The sequence below is a fragment of the Oncorhynchus mykiss genome, chromosome 10 (assembly GCF_013265735.2).
Source record: "Oncorhynchus mykiss isolate Arlee chromosome 10, USDA_OmykA_1.1, whole genome shotgun sequence".
Taxonomy (NCBI): domain Eukaryota; kingdom Metazoa; phylum Chordata; class Actinopteri; order Salmoniformes; family Salmonidae; genus Oncorhynchus; species Oncorhynchus mykiss.
In genome coordinates, this window is record NC_048574.1 from 66,053,460 (window position 1) to 66,074,579 (window position 21,120).

At 42.7% G+C, this 21,120-nt stretch overlaps 1 protein-coding gene across 2 annotated transcripts in view; it reads right to left on the bottom strand.

The window, feature by feature from the left end:
* The window catches only part of LOC110534499 (polypeptide N-acetylgalactosaminyltransferase-like 6), a 256,904-nt gene that overhangs the window by 161,814 nt on the left and 73,970 nt on the right, over window positions 1–21,120 (bottom strand). For both annotated transcript variants that reach the window (XM_036933625.1, XM_036933624.1), the window contains exon 5: window positions 18,851–19,017. In XM_036933625.1, coding sequence (XP_036789520.1) covers window positions 18,851–19,017 — 167 coding nt within the window. The remainder of the gene's footprint in view (window positions 1–18,850; window positions 19,018–21,120) is intronic.

Sequence of the window (21,120 nt, forward strand, 5' to 3'; positions counted from 1 at the left end):
CTGTAAAGCCCTATTCGCACAGGACTAGTATTACTGGTTATGAAATTATTATTATAATTGTTATTCCAGACGATTTTAACAGGATATATATATATATATATATATATATAAAAAAGCAAATGTTTAGGTCAGTTGTATGCTGCTGCTTTGAGATCTATTAACAGCAAGGGTTGCATTTTACAGGCGCAATATTTTTTACTGATGCATTTGGCAATATTAAATTAATCCGCATAAAACATGTCAACAAAGGCATTCACTGTGAAAGTTGATACATGTAAGACATTCATATACAGTGCCTTGCGAAAGTATTCGGCCCCCTTGAACTTTGCGACCTTTTGCCACATTTCAGGCTTCAAACATAAAGATATAAAACTGTATTTTTTTGTGAAGAATCAACAACAAGTGGGACACAATCATGAAGTGGAACGGCATTTATTGGATATTTCAAACTTTTTTAACAAATCAAAAACTGAAAAATTGGGCGTGCAAAATTATTCAGCCCCCTTAAGTTAATACTTTGTAGCGCCACCTTTTGCTGCGATTTCATTTCAATTGAAACTAACCGTGTTGAGGTTTTCTGGGAAAAGTGAAATTCAAATTATCATACAGCCCTTAATTAAAGTGGCTGCTCATGTCATTTTATGTCAGAGATTTTCCGTGTTTGAATATGGAATGGAGACTTCCAGAGGGAACTTCAGTAAAGTAAAGTAACTTTCTACATGTTTTTTTAAGTTGTTGAATTTTACCCCTTTTTTTCTCCCCAATTTCGTGGTGTCCAATTGTTAGTAGATACTATCTTGTCACATCGCTACAACTCCCGTACGGGCTCGGGAGAGATGAAGGTTGAAAGTCATGTGTCCTCCAATACACAACCAAACCAAGCCGCACTGCTTCTTAACACAGCACGCATCCAACCCGGAAGCCAGCTGCACCAATGTGTCGGAGGAAACACCTTGGTTAGCACGCACTGCGCCCGGCCCGCCACAGGAGTCGCTGGTGCGCGATGAGACAAGGATATCCCTACCGGCCAAACCCTCCCTAACCCGGAGGGCGCTAGGCCAATTGTGCGTCGCCCCACGGACCTCCCGGTCGCGGCCGGTTACAACAGAGCCTGGGCACGAACCCAGAGTCTCTGGTGGCACAGCTGGCGCTGCAGTACAGCACCCTTAACCACTGCGCGACCCGGGAGGCAACTTTCTACATGTTGATTGATATACAGGACAGTGGATAAATGAATCATTCAATAATATTCCAAGGACACGCCCTTCTGAATTGGCAGATAATATGTTTAGCTTGCATTCATTCTCTGTTCTCTCGTCACACACAGAACGGAACAGGTGGTAATTATTCATTGTCAGTCTGATACGGCGTGCTCGACTGTGTGTGTGAGAGAGAGAGAGGGAGGGAGGTAGTATGTGTAGCGAGAGAGTGTTTGTGTGTGTGTGTGTTCATGCATACATGCGTGGTCTCAAGGGCTCCCTGTTGGCTTCCAATCTCATAAAGCCTGTTTTGGTTAATCCAAAAGGCAGAGTAAAAATGTTCAGTAATTACCCCCAAATATAGCTCCCTAAAGGTAAATCCCACATCCACAAATCCCAGACCGTAGCTTTAGCCAAAAGCTAAAACAACTCTACCGCTGAGCTGCCATGACCCCTCACCACTCAGCTCTCCCAAAAGGCAACAGAGAATTACATTTCTGTATTTTTTGCTACACACCATTGGATTTAAGTGCCTCCAGGACTTCCATCACTAGCATCTGTTGAGACAAGGCGTCAGTTGGATCTATGGGGAGGGTTAGAAAAGAGAATTGGGGATGAAATCTAAAGTGCAGGCTTGTGTTTCGAAGGTTAGCGTTTTTTGTCATGAATCTTGTTCTGGAGGCAGCTCTGCGGAGAAGTCATAAAATCAGATTTAAAGCCTGACCCTAACCTTAACCACACCGCTAACCCTAATGCCTAACCCTAACCTTAAACGAAGACTGAAAATAACATTTTTGATTTCCTTAATTTTTACAATATAGCCAAATTGAAGCTGGCCCATCAGATATCGAGCAGTTCTGCCTCAAGGACGGTTTATAATAATCACCTATTCCTAACCCATTAAAATGTCTGCCTTTCAAATACTATATTTTGATAATCCATTAAACTCACATACAGTCACTGTTAAGGCTAGGCTACCTCATCATCAAACAACCAAGTGAAGTAAAACCTGTAATTACTAGTTTCAATGTAATTAAGGTTTATTGTATAATATATCTATACTAGGGCTGACCCCGTTTAGTCGACAGGCCAGTAATTTCTTCATTCAATATATTATTATTACAGTTGTTCACCATTTTCATTGTCTGATTGGACACATTGTTTGCAGAACTCACAACCTATGCTACACTTGTGAGAGAAGTTTTTGTTCATTTCCTTCCATTTTCTAGTTTTGTAATTTATTAATAATCTTTGTTGAGTAAGGACTCGCACCTGATTACGCATATAGAAGTAGGACTAATCTACCTGGCCTGCGCAAATGTAGGCCTAAAATATGCCCATTTGGGGAGGTCTAATAGTATTTTTGATTGTCTTAACATATCACCACTAATGAGCTGTGGACCTCAAACAGCAAGTAAACGAAGTCTGTTTATAGACTCAATTGAAAATGCCAATATTTCCAGCTCTCTCCCTTTCGATAACCACTCGGCATTAAAAGGAAAAATGTAATGCTCTGTATATTTACAAAAAAACACACTGCAATTTGACATACCAGGTACCATGCAGAAATGGACATGAAAAATATAAATAATTTTGGTGCCCATCAATATTACAAACTTACAGTATCATATTTATGCTTATATACAGTTGAAGTCGGAAGATTACATACACTTAGGTTGGAGTCATTAAAACTCGTTTTTCAACCACTACACAAATTTCTTGTTAACAAACTATAGTTTTGACAAGTCGGTTAGGACATCTACTTTGTGCATGACAAAAGTCATTTTTACAAAAATTGTTTACAGACAGATTATTTCACTTATCATTCACTGTATCACAATTCCAGTGGGTCAGAAGTTTACATACACTAAGTTGACTGTGCCTTTAAACAGCTTGGAAAATTCCAGAAAATGATGTCATGGCTTTAGAAGCATCTGATAGGCTAATTGACATCATTTGAGCCAATTGAAGGTGTACCTGTGGATGTATTTCAAGGCCTACCTTCAAACTCAGTGCCACTTTGCTTGACATCATGGGAAAATCAAAAGAAATCAGACCTCAGAACTCAGAAAAAAATGTGTAGACATCCACAAGTCTGGATCCTCCTTGGGAGCAATTTCCAAACGCCTGAAGGTACCATGTTCATCTGTACAAGCAATAGTACGCAAGTATAAACACCATGGGACCACACGGCCGTCATACCGCTCAAGAAGGAGACGTGTTCTGTCTCCTAGAGATGAACGTACTTTGGTGCGAAAAGTGCAAATCAATCAGACTGCGGTTTGCAACTGCACATGGGAACAAATATCAAACTTTTTGGAGAAATGTCCTCTGGTCTGATGAAACAAAAAAATAGAATTGTTTGGCCATAGTGACCATCGTTATGTTTGGAGGAAAAGGGGGGAGGCTTGCAAGCCAAAGTGGGTGGCGGCATCATGTTGTGGGGGTGCTTTGCTGCAGGAGGGACTGGTGCACTTCACAAAATAGATGGCATCATGAGGGAGGAAAATTATGTGGATATATTGAAGCAACATCTCAAGACATCAGTCAGGAAGTTAAAGCTTGGTCGCAAATGGGTCTTCCAAATGGACAATGACCCCAAGCATACTTCCAAAGTTGTGGCAAAATGGCTTAAGGACAACAAATTCAAGGTATTGGAGTGGCCATCACAAAGACCTGACCTCAATCCAATAGAAAATGTGTGGGCAGAACTGAAAAGGCGTGTGCAAGCAAGGAGGCCTACAAACCTGACTCGGTTACACCAACTCCTGTCAGGAGGAATGGGCCAAAATTCACCCAACTTATTGTGGGAAGCTTGTGGAAGGCTACCCGAAACGTTTGACCCAAGTTACACAGCCCTTGCAAGATCAAGAGAGCTTGATTTGAGCATTTCAGAAAGTCATTTGGCATCACCAAGCACCTTACAAAAGGTAACCAAAAGCCCTATGAAATGTAAATCTATCTGTGAAAGAAGGCCCCTTGCCTCCACTGATCTACCACCACTATGTTCAAGTGTGATATCCTGTAGCACTCTCAGAACTGCAGGAAGACTGTCCCTCAGATTACGGCATGCCATGTATCTGCATGCCCACCTGTAAGTCTCTGTAGTTCCCTGGGCTGCTGCTGTGGATACAGCACTTTCTGAACTGCAGGCCACTTGAGATGAACATACGAGCAAGATACAAAGTTATAAAGCTTCTGCAGTAGAACAGTTAACTGCCTTAGGCACTGACTTTACAGCATCGACAAGAACCAAATACAAACTATGTGCAATACAGTGCACATAAAATGCAAATCTTGCACTGTTTTTAATCCGTGCAGTCAGACCAGAATGCTTTCCGCTCATGACGGATGCACCGTCATAGCCTTGCCCCACAAGATTTTTTCTGTAGTCCAGACCATGTTTTTCAAGGCAATCAATAATAATCTTTGTGACACCTGCTGCATCTAAGCTTTCAGCTGACTGAAAGTGTAAAAAGCTTTCATGGATGGCCCTGTTGTAATAGCACCTCACAACTAAAGACATTTGTTATTTTTTCTTTAAATCTTTGGTTTCATCTGCAATTACACTTTCATCTGCAATTATTTTGCACCATCTCAGCTAAGCCCTCAATAACTCTGTTCTGGATTTGGTTGCTTGTGTACTTAGCATTGCCACATGCATTCATCCTTTTCTCTATGAGAGGGTCATGCTTTGCTATTTCTTCTAAGTTTGTCAAAAAAAATGACCCTTCTTGTGAGAGTCATCAGACTCTCAATGACCAGACTAAGTTACTAGTTAGATCATGACTAGCCCTACTCTGCAGTAAGTAACTTAGCTAGCTATAATTTCTTATACCTTTAGGATAGCAAACAGGCTATAGTTATAATTTCTTACACCTTTATGATAGCAAACAGGCTACAAATTGTGGTAATCTTTTGAGTAACTTTAACAGATTGATAATAACAATTGTTATTTTTGAGTTCAAGTACGAAAATCTAACTGAAATAATGGATTTCAAATTGCTGAACACTGACAGCTGTAGCCTACTAGTTACCCCACATTAGCTAAACATTTGTATACTGTAACTTACAACACTGCACTGTATATGCGTGTATTACTAGCACAGATGTAAACATAATGTTAGGCTAAATTGAGAACCGATCTCTCTTATCTGATTAACTGTCTGTTCCTATTCCCCAGGCGCTCTCGTTTGATGACTTCTGTAACCGTAATAGCCTTGGTTTCATGCATGTTAACATTAGAAGCCTCCTCCCGTTTTATTCACTGCTTTAGCACACTCTGCCAACCCGGATGTTATAGCTGTGTCTGAATCCTGGCTTAGGAAGACCACCAAAAATTCTGAAATGTTCATCCCAAACTACAACATTTTCAGACAAGATAGAACTGCCAAAGGGGGCGGTGTTGCAATCTACTGCAAAGATAGCCTGCAGAGTTCTGTCCTACTATCTAGGTCTGTACCCAAACAATTTGAACTTCTACCTTTAAAAATCCACCTCTCTAAAAACAAGTCTCTCACTGTTGCCGCCTGCTATAGACCACCCTCTGCCCCCAGCTGTGCTCTGGACACCATATGTGAACTGATTGCCCCCCATCTATCTTCAGAGCTCGTGCTGCTAGGCAACCTAAACTGGAACATGCTTAACACCCCAGCCATCCTACAATCTAAGCTTGATGCCCTCAATCTCACACAAATTATCAATGAACCTACCAGGTACCACCCCAAAGCCTTAAATACGGGCACCCTCATAGATATCATCCTAACCAACTTGCCCTCTAAATACACCTCTGCTGTCTTCAACCAAGATCTCAGCGATCACTGCCTCATTGCCTGCATCCGTAATGGGTCAGCGGTCAAACGACCTCCACTCATCACTGTCAAACGCTCCCTGAAACACTTCAGCGAGCAGGCCTTTCTAATTGACCTGGCCGGGGTATCCTGGAAGGATATTGATCTCATCCCGTCAGTAGAGGATGCCTGGTTATTTTTTTTAAATGCCTTCCTAACCATCTTAAATAAGCATGCCCCATTCAAGAAATTTAGAACTAGGAACAGATATAGCCCTTGGTTCTCCCCACACCTGACTGCCCTTAACCAACACAAAAACATCCTATGGCGTTCTGCATTAGCATCGAACAGCCCCCGTGATATGCAGCTGTTCAGGGAAGCTAGAAACCATTATACACAACACTGTCACCACTGATAAATCCACTATAATTGAGAATTTCAATAAGCATTTTTCTACGGCTGGCCATACTTTCCACCTGGCTACTCCTACCCCGGTCAACAGCACTGCACCCCCCACAGCAACTCGCCCAAGCCTTCCCCATTTCTCCTTCTCCCAAATCCAGTCAGCTGCAAAATCTGGACCCCTACAAATCAGCCGGACTAGACAATCTGGACCCTTTCTTTCTAAAATTATCTGCCGAAATTGTTGCCACCCCTATTACTAGCCTGTTCAACCTCTCTTTCGTGTCGTCTGAGATTCCCAAAGATTGGAAAGCAGCTGCGGTCATCCCCCTCTTCAAAGGGGGGGGGGGGGGGGGGGGGGGGGGACACTCTTGACCCAAACTGCTACAGACCTATATCTATCCTACCCTGCCTTTCTAAGGTCTTCGAAAGCCAAGTCAACAAACAGATTACCGACCATTTCGAATCTCACCATACCTTCTCTGCTATGCAATCTGGTTTCAGAGCTGGTCATGGGTGCACCTCAGCCACGCTCAAGGTCCTAAACGATATCTTAACCGCCATCGATAAGAAACATTACTGTGCAGCCGTGTTCATTGATCTGGCCAAGGCTTTCGACTCTGTCAATCACCACAACCTCATCGGCAGACTCGACAGCCTTGGTTTCTCAAATGATTGCCTCGCCTGGTTCACCAACTACTTCTCTGATAGAGTTCAGTGTGTCAAATCGGAGGTTCTGCTGTCCGGACCTCTGGCAGTCTCTATGGGGGTGCCACAGGATTCAATTCTTGGACCGACACTCTTCTCTGTATACATCAATGATGTCGCTCGCATTCTGTATAATTCTGGCCCTTCTTTGGACACTGTGTTAACAACCCTCCAGGCAAGATTCAATGCCATACAACGCTCCTTCTGTGGCCTCCAATTGCTCTTAAATACAAGTAAAACTAAATGCATGCTCTTCAACCGATCGCTGCCTGCACCTGCCCGCCTGTCCAACATCACTACTCTGGACGGCTCTCACTTAGAATACGTAGACAACTACAAATACCTAGGTGTCTGGTTTAGACTGTAAACTCTCCTTCCAGACCCACATCAAACATCTCCAATCCAAAGTTAAATCTAGAATTGGCTTCCTATTTCGCAACAAAGCATCCATCACTCATGCTGCCAAACATACCCTTGTAAAACTGACCATCCTACCAATGCTCGACTTCGGCGATGTCATTTACAAAATAGCCTCCAATACCCTACTCAACAAATTGGATGCAGTCTATCACAGTGCAATCCGTTTTGTCATCAAAGCCCCATATACTACCCACCATTGCAACCTGTACGCTCTCGTTGGCTGGCCCTCGCTTCATACTCGTCGCCAAACCCACTGGCTCCATGTCATCTACAAGACCATGCTAGGTAAAGTCCCCCCTTATCTCAGCTCGCTGGTCACCATAGCATCACCCACCTGTAGCACATGCTCCAGCAGGTATATCTCTCTGGTCACCCCCAAAACCAATTATTTCTTTGGCCGCCTCTCCTTCCAGTTCTCTGCTGCCAATGACTGGAACGAACTACAAAAATCTCTGAAACTGGAAACTTACTTACTTGCTATATTGTATTTACTTTGTCACCATGGCCTTTTTTTTGCCTTTACCTCCCTTATCTCACCTCATTTGCTCACATCGTATATATACTTTTTTTATTGTGTTATTGACTGTATGTTTGTTTTACTCCATGTGTAACTCTGTGTCGTTGTATGTGTCAAACTGCTTTGCTTTATCTTGGCCAGGTCGCAATTGTAAATGAGAACTTGTTCTCAACTTGCCTACCTGGTTAAATAAAGGTGAAATAAATCAATACAATTTTAAAAATGGAGCCAAAGATCTAACGTTAACTCACACAGCGATACAAAGTTGTCCAGGAAACCTAAGGTTTAGCATCGGGTTTAAAACTTACTTCAAATATGATGCTTTCGCCAATCGCGAAAAGATCTCGTGGAGCTGTGGGAATATTCTCTCTTCTTCTTCTGTATGTTCTTCTTATTCTTATTCTTCTGTATCTCGCAACCAACGTTAATATTGTCCTTTCCTCGTGCTTGATTTGAAAAATGTGCGCCGAATGTCAAAATAAATGCTTCTTTCAACAAAAGGTGAAATGAGATGTCAATCAGCATCAAACTGCCAGTAGCGAATAACATTTTGGGGTGGCACCCGGGGTGGCCAATCGGATGTCAGGGTTATCCGATTGGAGGGTCGTAAACAGTTTTCTTTCTTCTGGTTAGGCTATATTGATCTCTGGCTCCCTCTTGAGTCATTTGTGTGTCTTAATTATTTAATCAAACAGTGTGCTTACAGCTTCAGACAAGTTCAGTACATACAGTCTATGGAAAAATACAAATTCTAAAAAATTCAACCAATCGATTGGTGATGACCCTCGGTCGCCCAAAATGTTATTTTTTCCAATTAGCACCCCTTTGCATAATACATAGAATAAAAAGAGCAAAAGCGCCTAACAGAGTGTCATCTCGGTTCTAGCTAAATGACACTGAATGAGGGGACATTTCACGATTCATTAAATTCTGTGGAGTGAATTCAATTTGCGCCCATGTTTTAATGAGTGCCCAGCAGTGGTTAATTTGGAGATAACCATTTCACATTGCTTCTCAGGGTATCTTTCACAAGAACAGCTTTCCTTTCTAAAGACTTTTAGCTGAAGTGTGCGTGTGGGGGTGGGGGGGGCTCTCTCTCTCACTCTCTCTCTCTGTGTGTGTGTGTGTGTGTGTGTATGTTGCTGCCTGTGGAGGGCGAATGGTGATTTGGCTTAGCTATAAAAGGAAACATTTACAAAGCACACACAATACACAGCTGGATGTTTTTGCAGGGCCTTCAATTTAGCTAAGGATTGTTTTAAAAACTTCAAAGCATTTTAAAGTTTTAATTTAGGCTATTTGGTTTTTACTGTGAACATTTAGTTTTCAGCTTAGTGTTTTCTAACCTGGCATGCCCTGTCATATTTCAAATTTGGCTAAAGTTAGACAGCAACAAATTCATGTACTGAGTTTCCTACCGATCTCATTGAGTCTGTCATTCAGGTAGCTTAAATTAGAAACAACTGTCATCTTTGATGCTTTGAGCGGTATAATCTAATTCATATTCCATTTTCCAACCCCTCTTGTTTGAGAGCTGCAGAAATGACACTGTCAGTCAGTCAGTCTATTCCAATAAGAACACCTCTCTCTTATCTCTCACATCACATTTTTTGGGGGCGGTTGCCGGGTGATTGACGGGAATTGGATCTTTGCCCTTAAATGTTGCCGTGGAGATAAAGCGTTGGTGACAGCTCCATGCTGTGAGTGACTTCCTGGATATTTCCACGGTGACCGCGGGCGGTGACACTTCAGGAGTGACAGGTGATTTTCTCCCCACAAGGTGTCGGAGGGGGTCTGAGCTCAGAGAGAGGGAAACTCTGAGTTCTACCAAGGTGAAGACCTTTGGACACAATTCAGCAGAGTCCTTGCCAACAGGTCTCCGATTGGTTGGTTCACACATTGCAGGTACCAGGATAATTGGACTAGATGTACCTTTAATATAGGGTAAAACATGCACATTTGAAGTACATATGTATAGACAATATAACGAACAAGCAGCACACCAGTTTTTAAGCAATAAGGCATGAGAACCTGGGGATTATCGTGTGATAACTCCAGACTAAGGGCTGTTCTTAGGCCTGAGGTGAAGCCAAGGGAAACAGCCCTTTAGAGGGGATTATCAGATGATTTTTGTTCACCTATTTGGCCGGATCTGGTACCTCTCCTGGCATGAACAATTATTTTCACTTTTTGCAATGTCAAAAATCAAATAAAAGCGATAAAATGTATTTATTTAGAGTTGACCCCCCCACCCCCTGTATCTCTCTCAGAACTACAATGAGATTCAATTTCTATGATTTCTCTCCCTCTCTCTGCTCTGATAGACCTGAGCCTGCGCTGCACTTCATGATTTATTTCCTTATAGAATCTTAACCGTGCAAAGGGTCCTGGAGGAGCTGCAGCAACACTGATAAATTTAAATACATTTGCCAAAGTTATAGTTACTGCTGTCTGTTCAGAAATAAATGAAATCATTCAGAATAGCCTATTATACTAGAAAGCCTATAAGTTTGCCACAAAGGATCAATAGCGTCTTTTAAAAAATTGCCTAGCTGTGAAGTGTATCCCAATAACAAGGCATAGCCTACAGTCTGGTACACGTGGCAAATCTGTCAGTGAACAAACAGCATACAGACAAAACAGGTTGGAAAAAATGGCTCAGGCTGAAAAGAGAAGACTATGCTGTAGGCTACCAAAATACCTAATCAACTTCAAAATATTTTACAAAGTAAAACAGCAGAGAGGCTTTTGGTATGAACGCATCGGCCATCACCAGTGAGGGAGCTGCGCGTCATTGGGTGAGTCAGTGGAACTGGAAATAATTTTTAGGACTATAATTTCCTACTCATAGCCTACAATAGCCTACAATAGCTATTGATGGATTCAAGACAAGTTCGTTTTTATTGATCTCAGATTTTCAGTAGTAGCCTCTCATTTCAAAGTAGCCTCTCATTTCGATCATTTGTGTGTTATTATGGTGATTTTAAGACAATTGGGAACTCGAGTTGGAATCATGATGTCAGTGATCTTCAGGTCGGAGCTCTAGAAAGAGGCCAGAGTTCCTGACTTGGAATTCCGAGTTAGATGACTATTCAAAACAAATCAGAGTTCTGAGATTTCCTAGTTGTCTTGAACGCACTGAAGTCAAGAGTTCTGAGATTTCCTAGTTGTCTTGAACGCACTGAAGTCAGAGTTCTGAGATTTCCTAGTTGTCTTGAACGCACTGAAGTCGGAATTCTGAGATAACCCAGTTGTCTTGAACGCACTGAAGTCGGAATTCTGAGATTTCCCAGTTGCGAGTTCCTAGTTGTTTTGAACCCGCATTAAAAAAGATTATACCAAAGTCTCCAGTCAAATGAAATGCGTTTTTAAAAGACAAACATTTTCCCAGACTCTATGCCACTAAAATTGTTCCCCATGCCACTACACAAATGTGATGATATGCATGCAATGCTTTATTATAAAGGTGATTCTTTTTTTCATGCGTTCCGGTACCTTAGAGCTCCCTAGGTCACCCCCCTCTCGTGCTCACTTTTTGTTCCAGCACTTCCCGATTTACAAATTAAGCACTGAGGATAGCTAGACTAAAGTTACTTCAACCTTTGCTACTGTAACTAACTATCCAACTAAAACTAACACACAATCACATCAAGCAGCTGAAAGGACAGCAAACGATGTGCATTTTCCTTTGTTTTACCTTCGTTTATATTGCCAATTCTTAGGATATATATCCATTAATGATCCTGATAAATGAATTGGCCTGACTTGTAGTCTCGTCATGTTCATGTGCATGGCACCATGGAGATCCCACCACACAAAAATGCAACATGTTGCACAGGTTGGATAGGCAGACACCAAGGCTTATATTAACCCCCGCTGTACCAAACCTAATGCTAGGCTAGTAGCATGGGGAAATATTGTCTAGATGCAGGCTTGTTTGGGGGGTTTGTTTTGTTACACACAAGGATATACCATGACACATTACATTCTTAAATGAATAAAACAATGAACTTTAGAAATTTTTTTTTTATTTTTTACTCCTGCTTTAAAGCTGCACACTGTAAATGTAGCCTACAGTTCTGAGGACTCACAAAGTGATTGTTTTATTTTAAAGCTCCTTTTTCTCTCTCATGGGCTATGGGTTATGGGTTGCGTTTCACATGAAAAGGCATTTTACTATCATAGCCCTCTGGTCAGCCCTGACAACAGTATTCTATTTCCCCACTTCAAATAGCCTGCAGGGGCGCACCAACAGAGGGTTCACAAGACCTGACACAGATCAATGCAAAACACTCACCAGAAAACTTTTTGTTGAAACAGAATCAGTTCTATGATGGCAAACATCAGCCATATTCACTATTGCTGTTAGCTGAGGCTACTGTTAGGGAAAGGGGAAAGAGGGATACCTAGTCAGTTGTACAACTGAATGCATTCAACTGAAATGTGTCTTCCGCATTTAACCCAACCCCTCTGAATCAGAGAGGTGCGGAGGGCTGCCTTAATCAACATCCACATCTTTGACGCCCAGGGAACAGTGGGCTAACTGCCTTGCTCAGGGGCAAAACAACAGATTTTTACCTTGTCAGCTCAGGGATTCCATTCAGCAAACTTTCGGTTACTGGCCCAACACTTCTACCCGCCCCTAGCCAACAAATACCGGAATAGCACCCTGAAAACAAATTCACTGTCTGCTGTTGTGGCATTTTATGTCATTCTAAGTGACGTTATTTACAGAGGTACATCATAGGGGTCATTCATATGGGCACAGAAGATAAACAGTGTTTTACTTTATTTTTAAAGCTGCCCAGAGAGGCCGTAGTTTTTATGGGAAGAGTCAACAAATTTAACTCTGAGGCTCCAGTATACAAGAAAATACCTTTCCTAGCATTACTCCTGAACCTGTATAAGCATACATCTGCAACACCTGATGGTGCTGTGATTGTGTGCATCCCTAACACTGGGAAAGTAATCAGTTAGATATCTGGGCGCAGAACCATAAATACTTGTGTAAACCAAACCCAGTCTAATCTGGGACACTGTCAACAGGCAACCAGTTGAGTTCCTGAAAGCAGCTTCTGCCTATGTGAGTACACGGAATCACCTTCAATACTACCCTGAACAGCTTATTATGGGCTATCTGGAGCTTCCCCTTCATAAGCTTAGATAAGCCCCCAAACCAGGAAGTACTAGTGTAGTCAAAGTGGCATTGAATGAGAGCAGTGGCTATTCTAGGCAAAAATGTAGTCCTGGCATTAACCTTCCCTAGCAATTTAGTGGCCATGCTCACAACTCCCGATCTTCCATCAAGGATGCATCCCAGGTAGCTAACAGAGGTTTTTAGTAGTCAGCACCTCCCCCCTAACTCCACTCTGACTTCAAAGGACCTACTCAATTTAGGTCTGGATCCAAAAATAATTGCCTCAGTTTTACATAAGTGCAGAGATACCTTATTATCTTATTATCAAGCCATTTGCTAATGTTAGTAAGCTCTGTGTTAAGTATGCTCTCCAACATAGTTTTACTTTTGTGAGACACCAGAAGTGTAGCGTCATCCGCATAAAGGAAAAGACGGCAAGAACAAGCATCTTTTATATTGCTAATATACAGTCAAAACAGTAAAGGACAAAGCACGCTCCCCTGCAGAACACCACAACTCATTGGTTTTGCCTGAGACAGTGAACCATTAACCTGTACTATTTGCTCCCTACCTGATAAAAATGACTTTACCCAGCCTAGGGGGATACTGCTTAACCCCAGTGCCTCCAGTTTGGAGATTAGGAGACAGTGGTTAACTGTACCGGAGGCCTTGTGTAGGCCAAGCAGTACCATTCCACAGAGATTTCCCTCATCAATCTCCTTCCTGATGAAGTCAGTCAAGTAAAGTAGACATGAATCAGTGGAGTATGTTTTTCAAAAACCTGACTGAAAATCATACATTAGACTGTGTTTGTTGACATATTCATACTCATGTACAACTCTCTCCAGGATCATTGATGTTACACTGGAGATAGATACAGGCCTATAGTTCCCAAGGTCAGACTTTAACCTCTTCTTTACAGAGGTATAACTTTAGTGTGTTTTATGTCCCTGAGAAATATGCATTGTTTAAGAGAACGATTAACCATATGAGTAATACAAGGGGAAATTTGCTCAGCAGAATATATAAGAAACCTTGCAGGAATATTATCCAGGCCTGTGGCTTTGGAGCATTTAAGCTCTGCTAGCATCCTGGCTATTTTGGCTGTTGCAACCTTTGCAAAAGAGTTTGACTGAACCCGTAATTCGGCACAATACTTATTGACTTGGTTGTTTCCATACATACCAGAACTGGTGGGCAGCTTGTTAACCAGCTTGCTGGCAACAGAAGTAAAACCAATGTTTAATTCATTGGCAACCTCTGCTTTTTCATTTACCATCTCCTCCCTGATGTTCAGTCCAATACTGTTCAGTTTGTTTTTGGTAGTACTACTACAGCCTAGTTCCTTAAATGATTTCCAAAGTTTTTTAGGGTAATTTTTGTTCTCAATGATTTTATCAGCAAAGAAACCCCTCTTAGCTTCATCCATCCTGCGCTGTGCTTAATTTCTGTGATGTTTATATAGGACAAATTCATGCTGCTCTTTCGAGTTCTTACATTTCATCAAGGCCTTATTACTTGCTTGGATAGATTCTAGAATCTCATGATTAAACCAAGGGCTAGATCTCTGCTTTACCCTGGCCCATCTAATGGGAGCCATCACATTCACCACATCAAGGAATCTACATTTAAAGGCTTCCCAGGCACTGTCTATCCCAGCACTGGTGACCAGTCAATTGTACCCACTTGCTCCCTAAACATTTCAAAACAGTATTTATTGAGTCTTCTGATTCTAACAGTTTTGTGAAATGATGAAATCATATATATCTTTAAAAACCCTCCTTGTGCAAAATGTAATAAAGTTATCACTGATCCCATAAACTATTACTCCACTCTGCGATATTTTGGATTGATCAGACACCAATATTAAGTCAATTGTACTTTGCACTGTTTCACATACCCTGGTGGGATCTTTTATCATTTGGGTCAGGGCAAGTGATCTACAGAAGTGCATAAATACATTGTGAGTTGGGTTATCCTTTTTGCAGACATCAGTTTTGAAATCGCCTAACAAACTTATTTCCTTCACCAGGGAATCATTACAGCTTGACAACACGATTTCGAGACCTACATAGAATGCATTCTAATTGGGCAGCCTGTAACACACCCCCAACAAAATCGGCTTGGTTTTGGGAAGGCAGATATCCAGCCAGACAATCTCCAGATCAACGCTTAAATCCGATCTGATATTATAAGCAATGTCCAATCTTACAAACGCACATATCCCCCCCACCATTCCGATTCCGATCCTTCCTCTCTCCGTAAAAAACAAGACCCCCACCTCTGATTTGCGAACCAACAGACGTATCTCATCTATCTTTGGTAGTAGGCTTCGGATGTTTAAGTACACAAAATGTAAACACGTATTCCCAAAGGCCTCACTGAATGCCCGATCCACTTGTAACTCGCCACTGCACTACCATCCTCCCGCTGCACTGACTCCGGTGGCCTCTCTGCCACCATTGAGCACCCCTCCCCAGGCGCTGCTCCTTTGGCCTCACCACGGTGTCCCCCGTCTCTCGCCTCTGGTGGCCTCCGCACCGCTGCAGACCCCCCCTCCTCTGGTGCACTCTCCATCCTAGGTAAGTCCCCTGGTCCCACTCCACCTTCATATTATTTGAATAGTGAAATAATTTCTAATGGCCATCCATATAAACTATGTAGCCAACTGATTGGTATACTTATGCAACATAATCATAGTTTTCCACTGAAACTTAATGGATTGGATATCTTCACAGGTACAGTTGGTGACTAATGCTGCGTTCACAAAAAGTGGGAAGGTGGTATTTACCACATTCAGCTTGGAAAATTCCACTTGAACGCCCTTCCAACTGGTAATTACTAGTGGGAAACTTGTCTATCATCCCTGAGCGCCGACTTCTCCCACATACTGACCTCTGATGACGCCTAGTAAGGAAATAACCTCGATAACTGCATTTTCGGCAGTCAAATACAACAACAAAACATCATTTATAAAAAGCTATATATGAATATGGGTTTTGAGCATTATAATTTGTTTACAAGCATGGTAGCTGTACTTTTAGTGTATGGTTGACGAAGCTTGTTGGCCTTTCAGCCAATCAGTGTTTCTCTGGGAATTACAACCATGCCAGCGGGTTATGAACGTAGCATCAGACAATAAAGGTTGATTTCATTATTTATCATTCGAGCAACAGATGGAGAGTTATTATCATTATGACTCATAATTATACATTGCCAAATGATTTCTCAGAAGGTTTGGTTTCAAATGTAGCTATTCGGTCTGCAGAGCTTATTGTTATTCTCGCTTCAGGTGAAAAAATCTCTTCATAGATATTTCTGCTTCCCTCACTGGAGAATTGTCCTCCACAGGCACAAAGAGGCCACTCTGCCTAGCTGCTGTGTGCAACACACCAGAACGTGCCTAGCTTCTCTGTGTAACACACCAGAACATGATGGGGGTGAAAGCAGTCCTGGGATGTGTAGCCAGGATATCTGGCATGCATTACACAGCTGACCAGTTTAGGTACAATTGAAGTGAGGTTGTAAGATGGGAGAATAATAAACAATATAAGATGGCCAGTTACAATAACATTAGCACATCAAACGCAGGCAAGCACACAAACACACACACACACACACACACACACACACACACACACACACACACACACACACACACACACACACCTTGGGGGATAGATTCAGCTGTAAGGTAGAGCAGCAGCTGTGACCATCTGGTGTCCCACCGTGAGGACTATCGTCCCAGAGAGCCTCAACTCACTGAGAATCTGCCACCTCTAACAGTGATCCCACAACACACACAAACACACAAAACCTTGCCCAACGCTGCCATTCACACACACACACACAGAACCCAAATGACCCATTTCCACACATTCACCTGACTCAGTATGTAAACAGGACAGAGAGGCCTACAGCATGAATCAACCAACAGAGAGTGGTTACATGGATGAACTGTGGACCATGGACTCAAAATATGAAAGTGCACAGCTTTAACATAAACGTCACAAACGTCATAGGGGAACTCGGCAGTTGAAACGACAACAAAGCTGGCACCCCATCACTGTTTTTGGTAAAAGCTAGGGGATGGGGCTGGAGAAATGTAACCACTTTCAAATTCATAAACAGAGCAAGATTCCAGGATTGACCATCCATGATATCAAAAATGAGTTTTGACCATGTTTTGAGCCTATACTGTGTTTGTTTACATTTAGGTTGTTTACAAAATTGGAGTAAAACAAGCTGACATTGTGGGTTCTGATGGGTTACGACAGTTGAACTAAACTCACCAGGCATTTATTCACAAGACATACTTCTTCAAGAATGAATTCCAAGTCCAAAATGGATGCAGCAACTGTGCATCGCTCCTTTAAACAACCAGTGAATTCCCCATTAGGCTGAATCATCACCTGATGCAAATGAAGAACACACACTCTAAAGTCCATCCACCAAGAGGTTGTTTGTGCTGTTGCTCTTCGCCCGCTAAAACAATATTAAAATACCTCAATTATACTAATACATGCATGGGCTTACAGAGGCGGAATACGGAATGTGGAATGATCCGGGCTAAGCCCTGTGGTGTGGTGTCTTCTCTGTGTGTGTGTGTCTGTCTCGGAAGGCCAGCGGACTGAGAGTTCCAGTGGATTGTCTCAACTTCTCAACACTGCGGGGGAGCATACAGTACACTGAGTCGACACAATGACTGACCCTGTCCGGCCAAGGTGGTCTGGCTACTGAACGCTTACGTTCTATCACACTCCTCCTGAGGCAAGCAGCCACATCACTATAGGAAGTGAATCTGTTTCTATGCAAAACACTAACATCCACAGAACCACAGGAGAGAAAGAGGGCACTGGCCAACAGGGCAACCAGCTGGTTGGGGAGCAAAACCCTACTCCTCCCAAACCAAACTACCTGACCATAGAGGTTGAGAGGTTGACACAAATGAGTATGGCTCATACTAGCTTCACACACAGGGTTATCCTCAAGGCAACGACCCTCAAAGGCAACATCCAGGGTTGTAGACACCAAAAACATACACTAACAGAGATTAATCAAAGTGAGATTCTATTAGTTGGTAGGGGTAATGGAACTAGTGAAGTGCCCCGTACCCACTAACGCCATACTGTTGGAGCTAGGAACACAAGCATTTCACTACACCCGCCATAACATCTGCTAACATCTGATTTGTTTTGATTTAACCATCTGATACATAGAGCACCATACTGCAATAACTGTAGTTTAACCAGGGTCCTACCAGCATCATACTGTAATAACTGTAGTTTAACCAGGGTCCTACCAGCATCATACTGTAATAACTGTGGTTTAACCAGGGTCCTACCAGCACCATACTGTAATAAATGTAGTTTAACCAGGGTTCTACCAGCACCATACTGTAATAACTGTAGTTTAACCAGGGTTCTACCAGCACCATACTGTAATAACTGTAGTTTAACCAGGGTACTACCAGCACCATACTGTAATAACTGTAGTTTAACCAGGGTCCTACCAGCACCATACTGTAATAACTGTAGTTTAACCAGGGTCCTACCAGCACCATACTGTAATAACTGTAGTTTAACCAGGGTCCTACCACAGTCACTGAGCAGGGTGTGGTGTAAGAACCCTGACCACCAACACAGACAGTAACGTAACAGTTAACCAGATGTCCTACCTCTGTCACTGTAGTCGTCCACCAGTATGATCTCAGCGATGAGGTGGTCTGGGGTGCGGTAGGAGATGCTGTGGATGGTCCTCAGCAGGGACGACCAGCCCTCATTGTGGAAGGGGATGATGATGCTGGTGTTGGGAAGGTTCTCCAGGTACAGCTTCGTCTTGCAGCTGAGGAAAAATAATACACAATATACCAGGGACTGTATTAGCCTCCATGTTTTTTTATACATCAGACCAAACCTTTCTTGACCTGTCCTGACAAAGACCCCAGTGGGATCGAAATTCAATACATCAGAGACATCATGCGTGTTTCATCTCCACGTGTAGCTTATGCATTTGATGTAGAGCTAGCTGCATGTGTTGGTATTTGGTATGTTTGAATATAGTGACTCACATCTTCCTACATCTGGAAAGCCAACCTGCTCCTTGCTGTGTGTCACACTGCAAAGCCAGCCATTCATCCAGCCATCCAGCCATCTTGCCAGCCAGCTAGCTAGCCATCCATAAAGCCAACCGTCCAGCCAGCCTTACAGCTAGCCAACCAGCCAGCCTCAAACACATAGCCTGCTTTACCTTCTACCTCTGTGCTGAGTCGTAAAGTAAATCCGCGTTTAAAAGAGCCACTCCAGCTTCAGCCGGCCTAATAAACAATTCAGGAAATCTGCATGTTAATAGCCGCCTCGACAAAGCTGAAATTGGCAAATGAAGCAGCAGTTTTACGGTTCACACGAGTCTCCTGCTAATTTACCCCGGTGACAACCTTGACAAGCTGTTCTAATTTATCACCGGTCTCTGCAGAATGATGACTAGGTACTTGGTTAGAAGCCCTGGTTTTTATTATATTTTTATTTAGGGGAGGGAGGGAGGGAGGGAGGGAGGGAGGGAGGGAGGGAGGGAGGGAAAAAAGAGACAATGAAAGAGTGAAAAGGGAAAGAAGAGATTGATAGAGAGAGAGAGAGCGAGAGAGAGCGAGAGAGAGAGAGAGAGACCAAGGGTGGGAGGGGGAGAGACAGAGATTCTCTATTGAGGCTGAGGGAGGGAGGGAGGGAGGGAGGGAGGGAGGGAGGGAGGGAGGGAGGGAGGGAGGGAGGGAGGGAGGGCACGAAAGAGAGAGAGAGCATAAAAATCCCCCACCAAACTGCTCCAGCCCCCTACATCTGTGCTGGGCTGGGAAAGCAAATTCATTCCTGCTGGAGTTGAGCCAATCTCTAAAACACAAGGTTGGTCTCTCCAGCTGCCCTGTCAGATAATTCTACATTATGAAATACCATTCAGGAAGGAGAAGAGCATCGATTTGCATAGTAATAGGCAGATAGAGCCACATACCATTATGGAAAATATCGTTGTCACCCCCCTCCAGCGCTGTACGGCGAGGAGACTTGAAATATGGGGCTGGACTGGGGCATTATAGACCTCTCTTAAATGCATATAGGCTTAAATTAAACTTCCATTTTCCCTTCCTTACTGTATGGAATGAGTGTATGAGGAAGAGAGAAAGAATGAGAGAGTGAATAAATAAATGACTGAATAGACTCCGTTCAGGTCAGGTAAGAATGAAGCAAGACTGTCAGCTTCCATTGAACTTGATAAGATGACATTGAACATGATGCATACTTGATGCTATCAACTGCTGATGTGATTATTTTTCATCTCAACTAGGACTTTGCACCGCCGTGGTTGTTGCACACACAGACCCGATGAGAATGACATTCATGTTACATTCTGTATGGGTAAACGCCTTCAGTCTGTTCCTTACGTGTTGATTTTCCAGCATGATTGGATTCCCCACTGCGTCTTATACTGTCTGCCATGCTGTTACAGCCATTTAATAACTGGTCACTGCTCCTCAGATCAGATCCGTACTTACTGTAACACCTGCCTAGGTGCATAGGTGCATAGGTGTTAATGTTGGATGAAATGTTGAGCTGCGTCATTTGGTGTAAAATGCACAATGCAGTATCACATCTGCTTTAAAAACATGCCAGGCTTTATTCTGAGGCATTTCTCTGTTCAAGCGATGGCTATGTACACTAACTACCGAACGTTCAACTTCTCCATCATATCGTATGACTTGTGGATGTCACACCCTGACCTTAGTATTCTTTGTTTTCTTTGTTATTTTGGTTAGGTCAGGGTGTGACATGGGTGATGTGTGTGTTTTTGTCTTGTCTAGGGGTTTTGTATGTTTATGGGGGTGTTTCCTATCTAGGTTTTTTGTAAGTCTATGGTTGCCTAGATTGGTCTATCGTTGTCTCTGATTGGGAACCATAC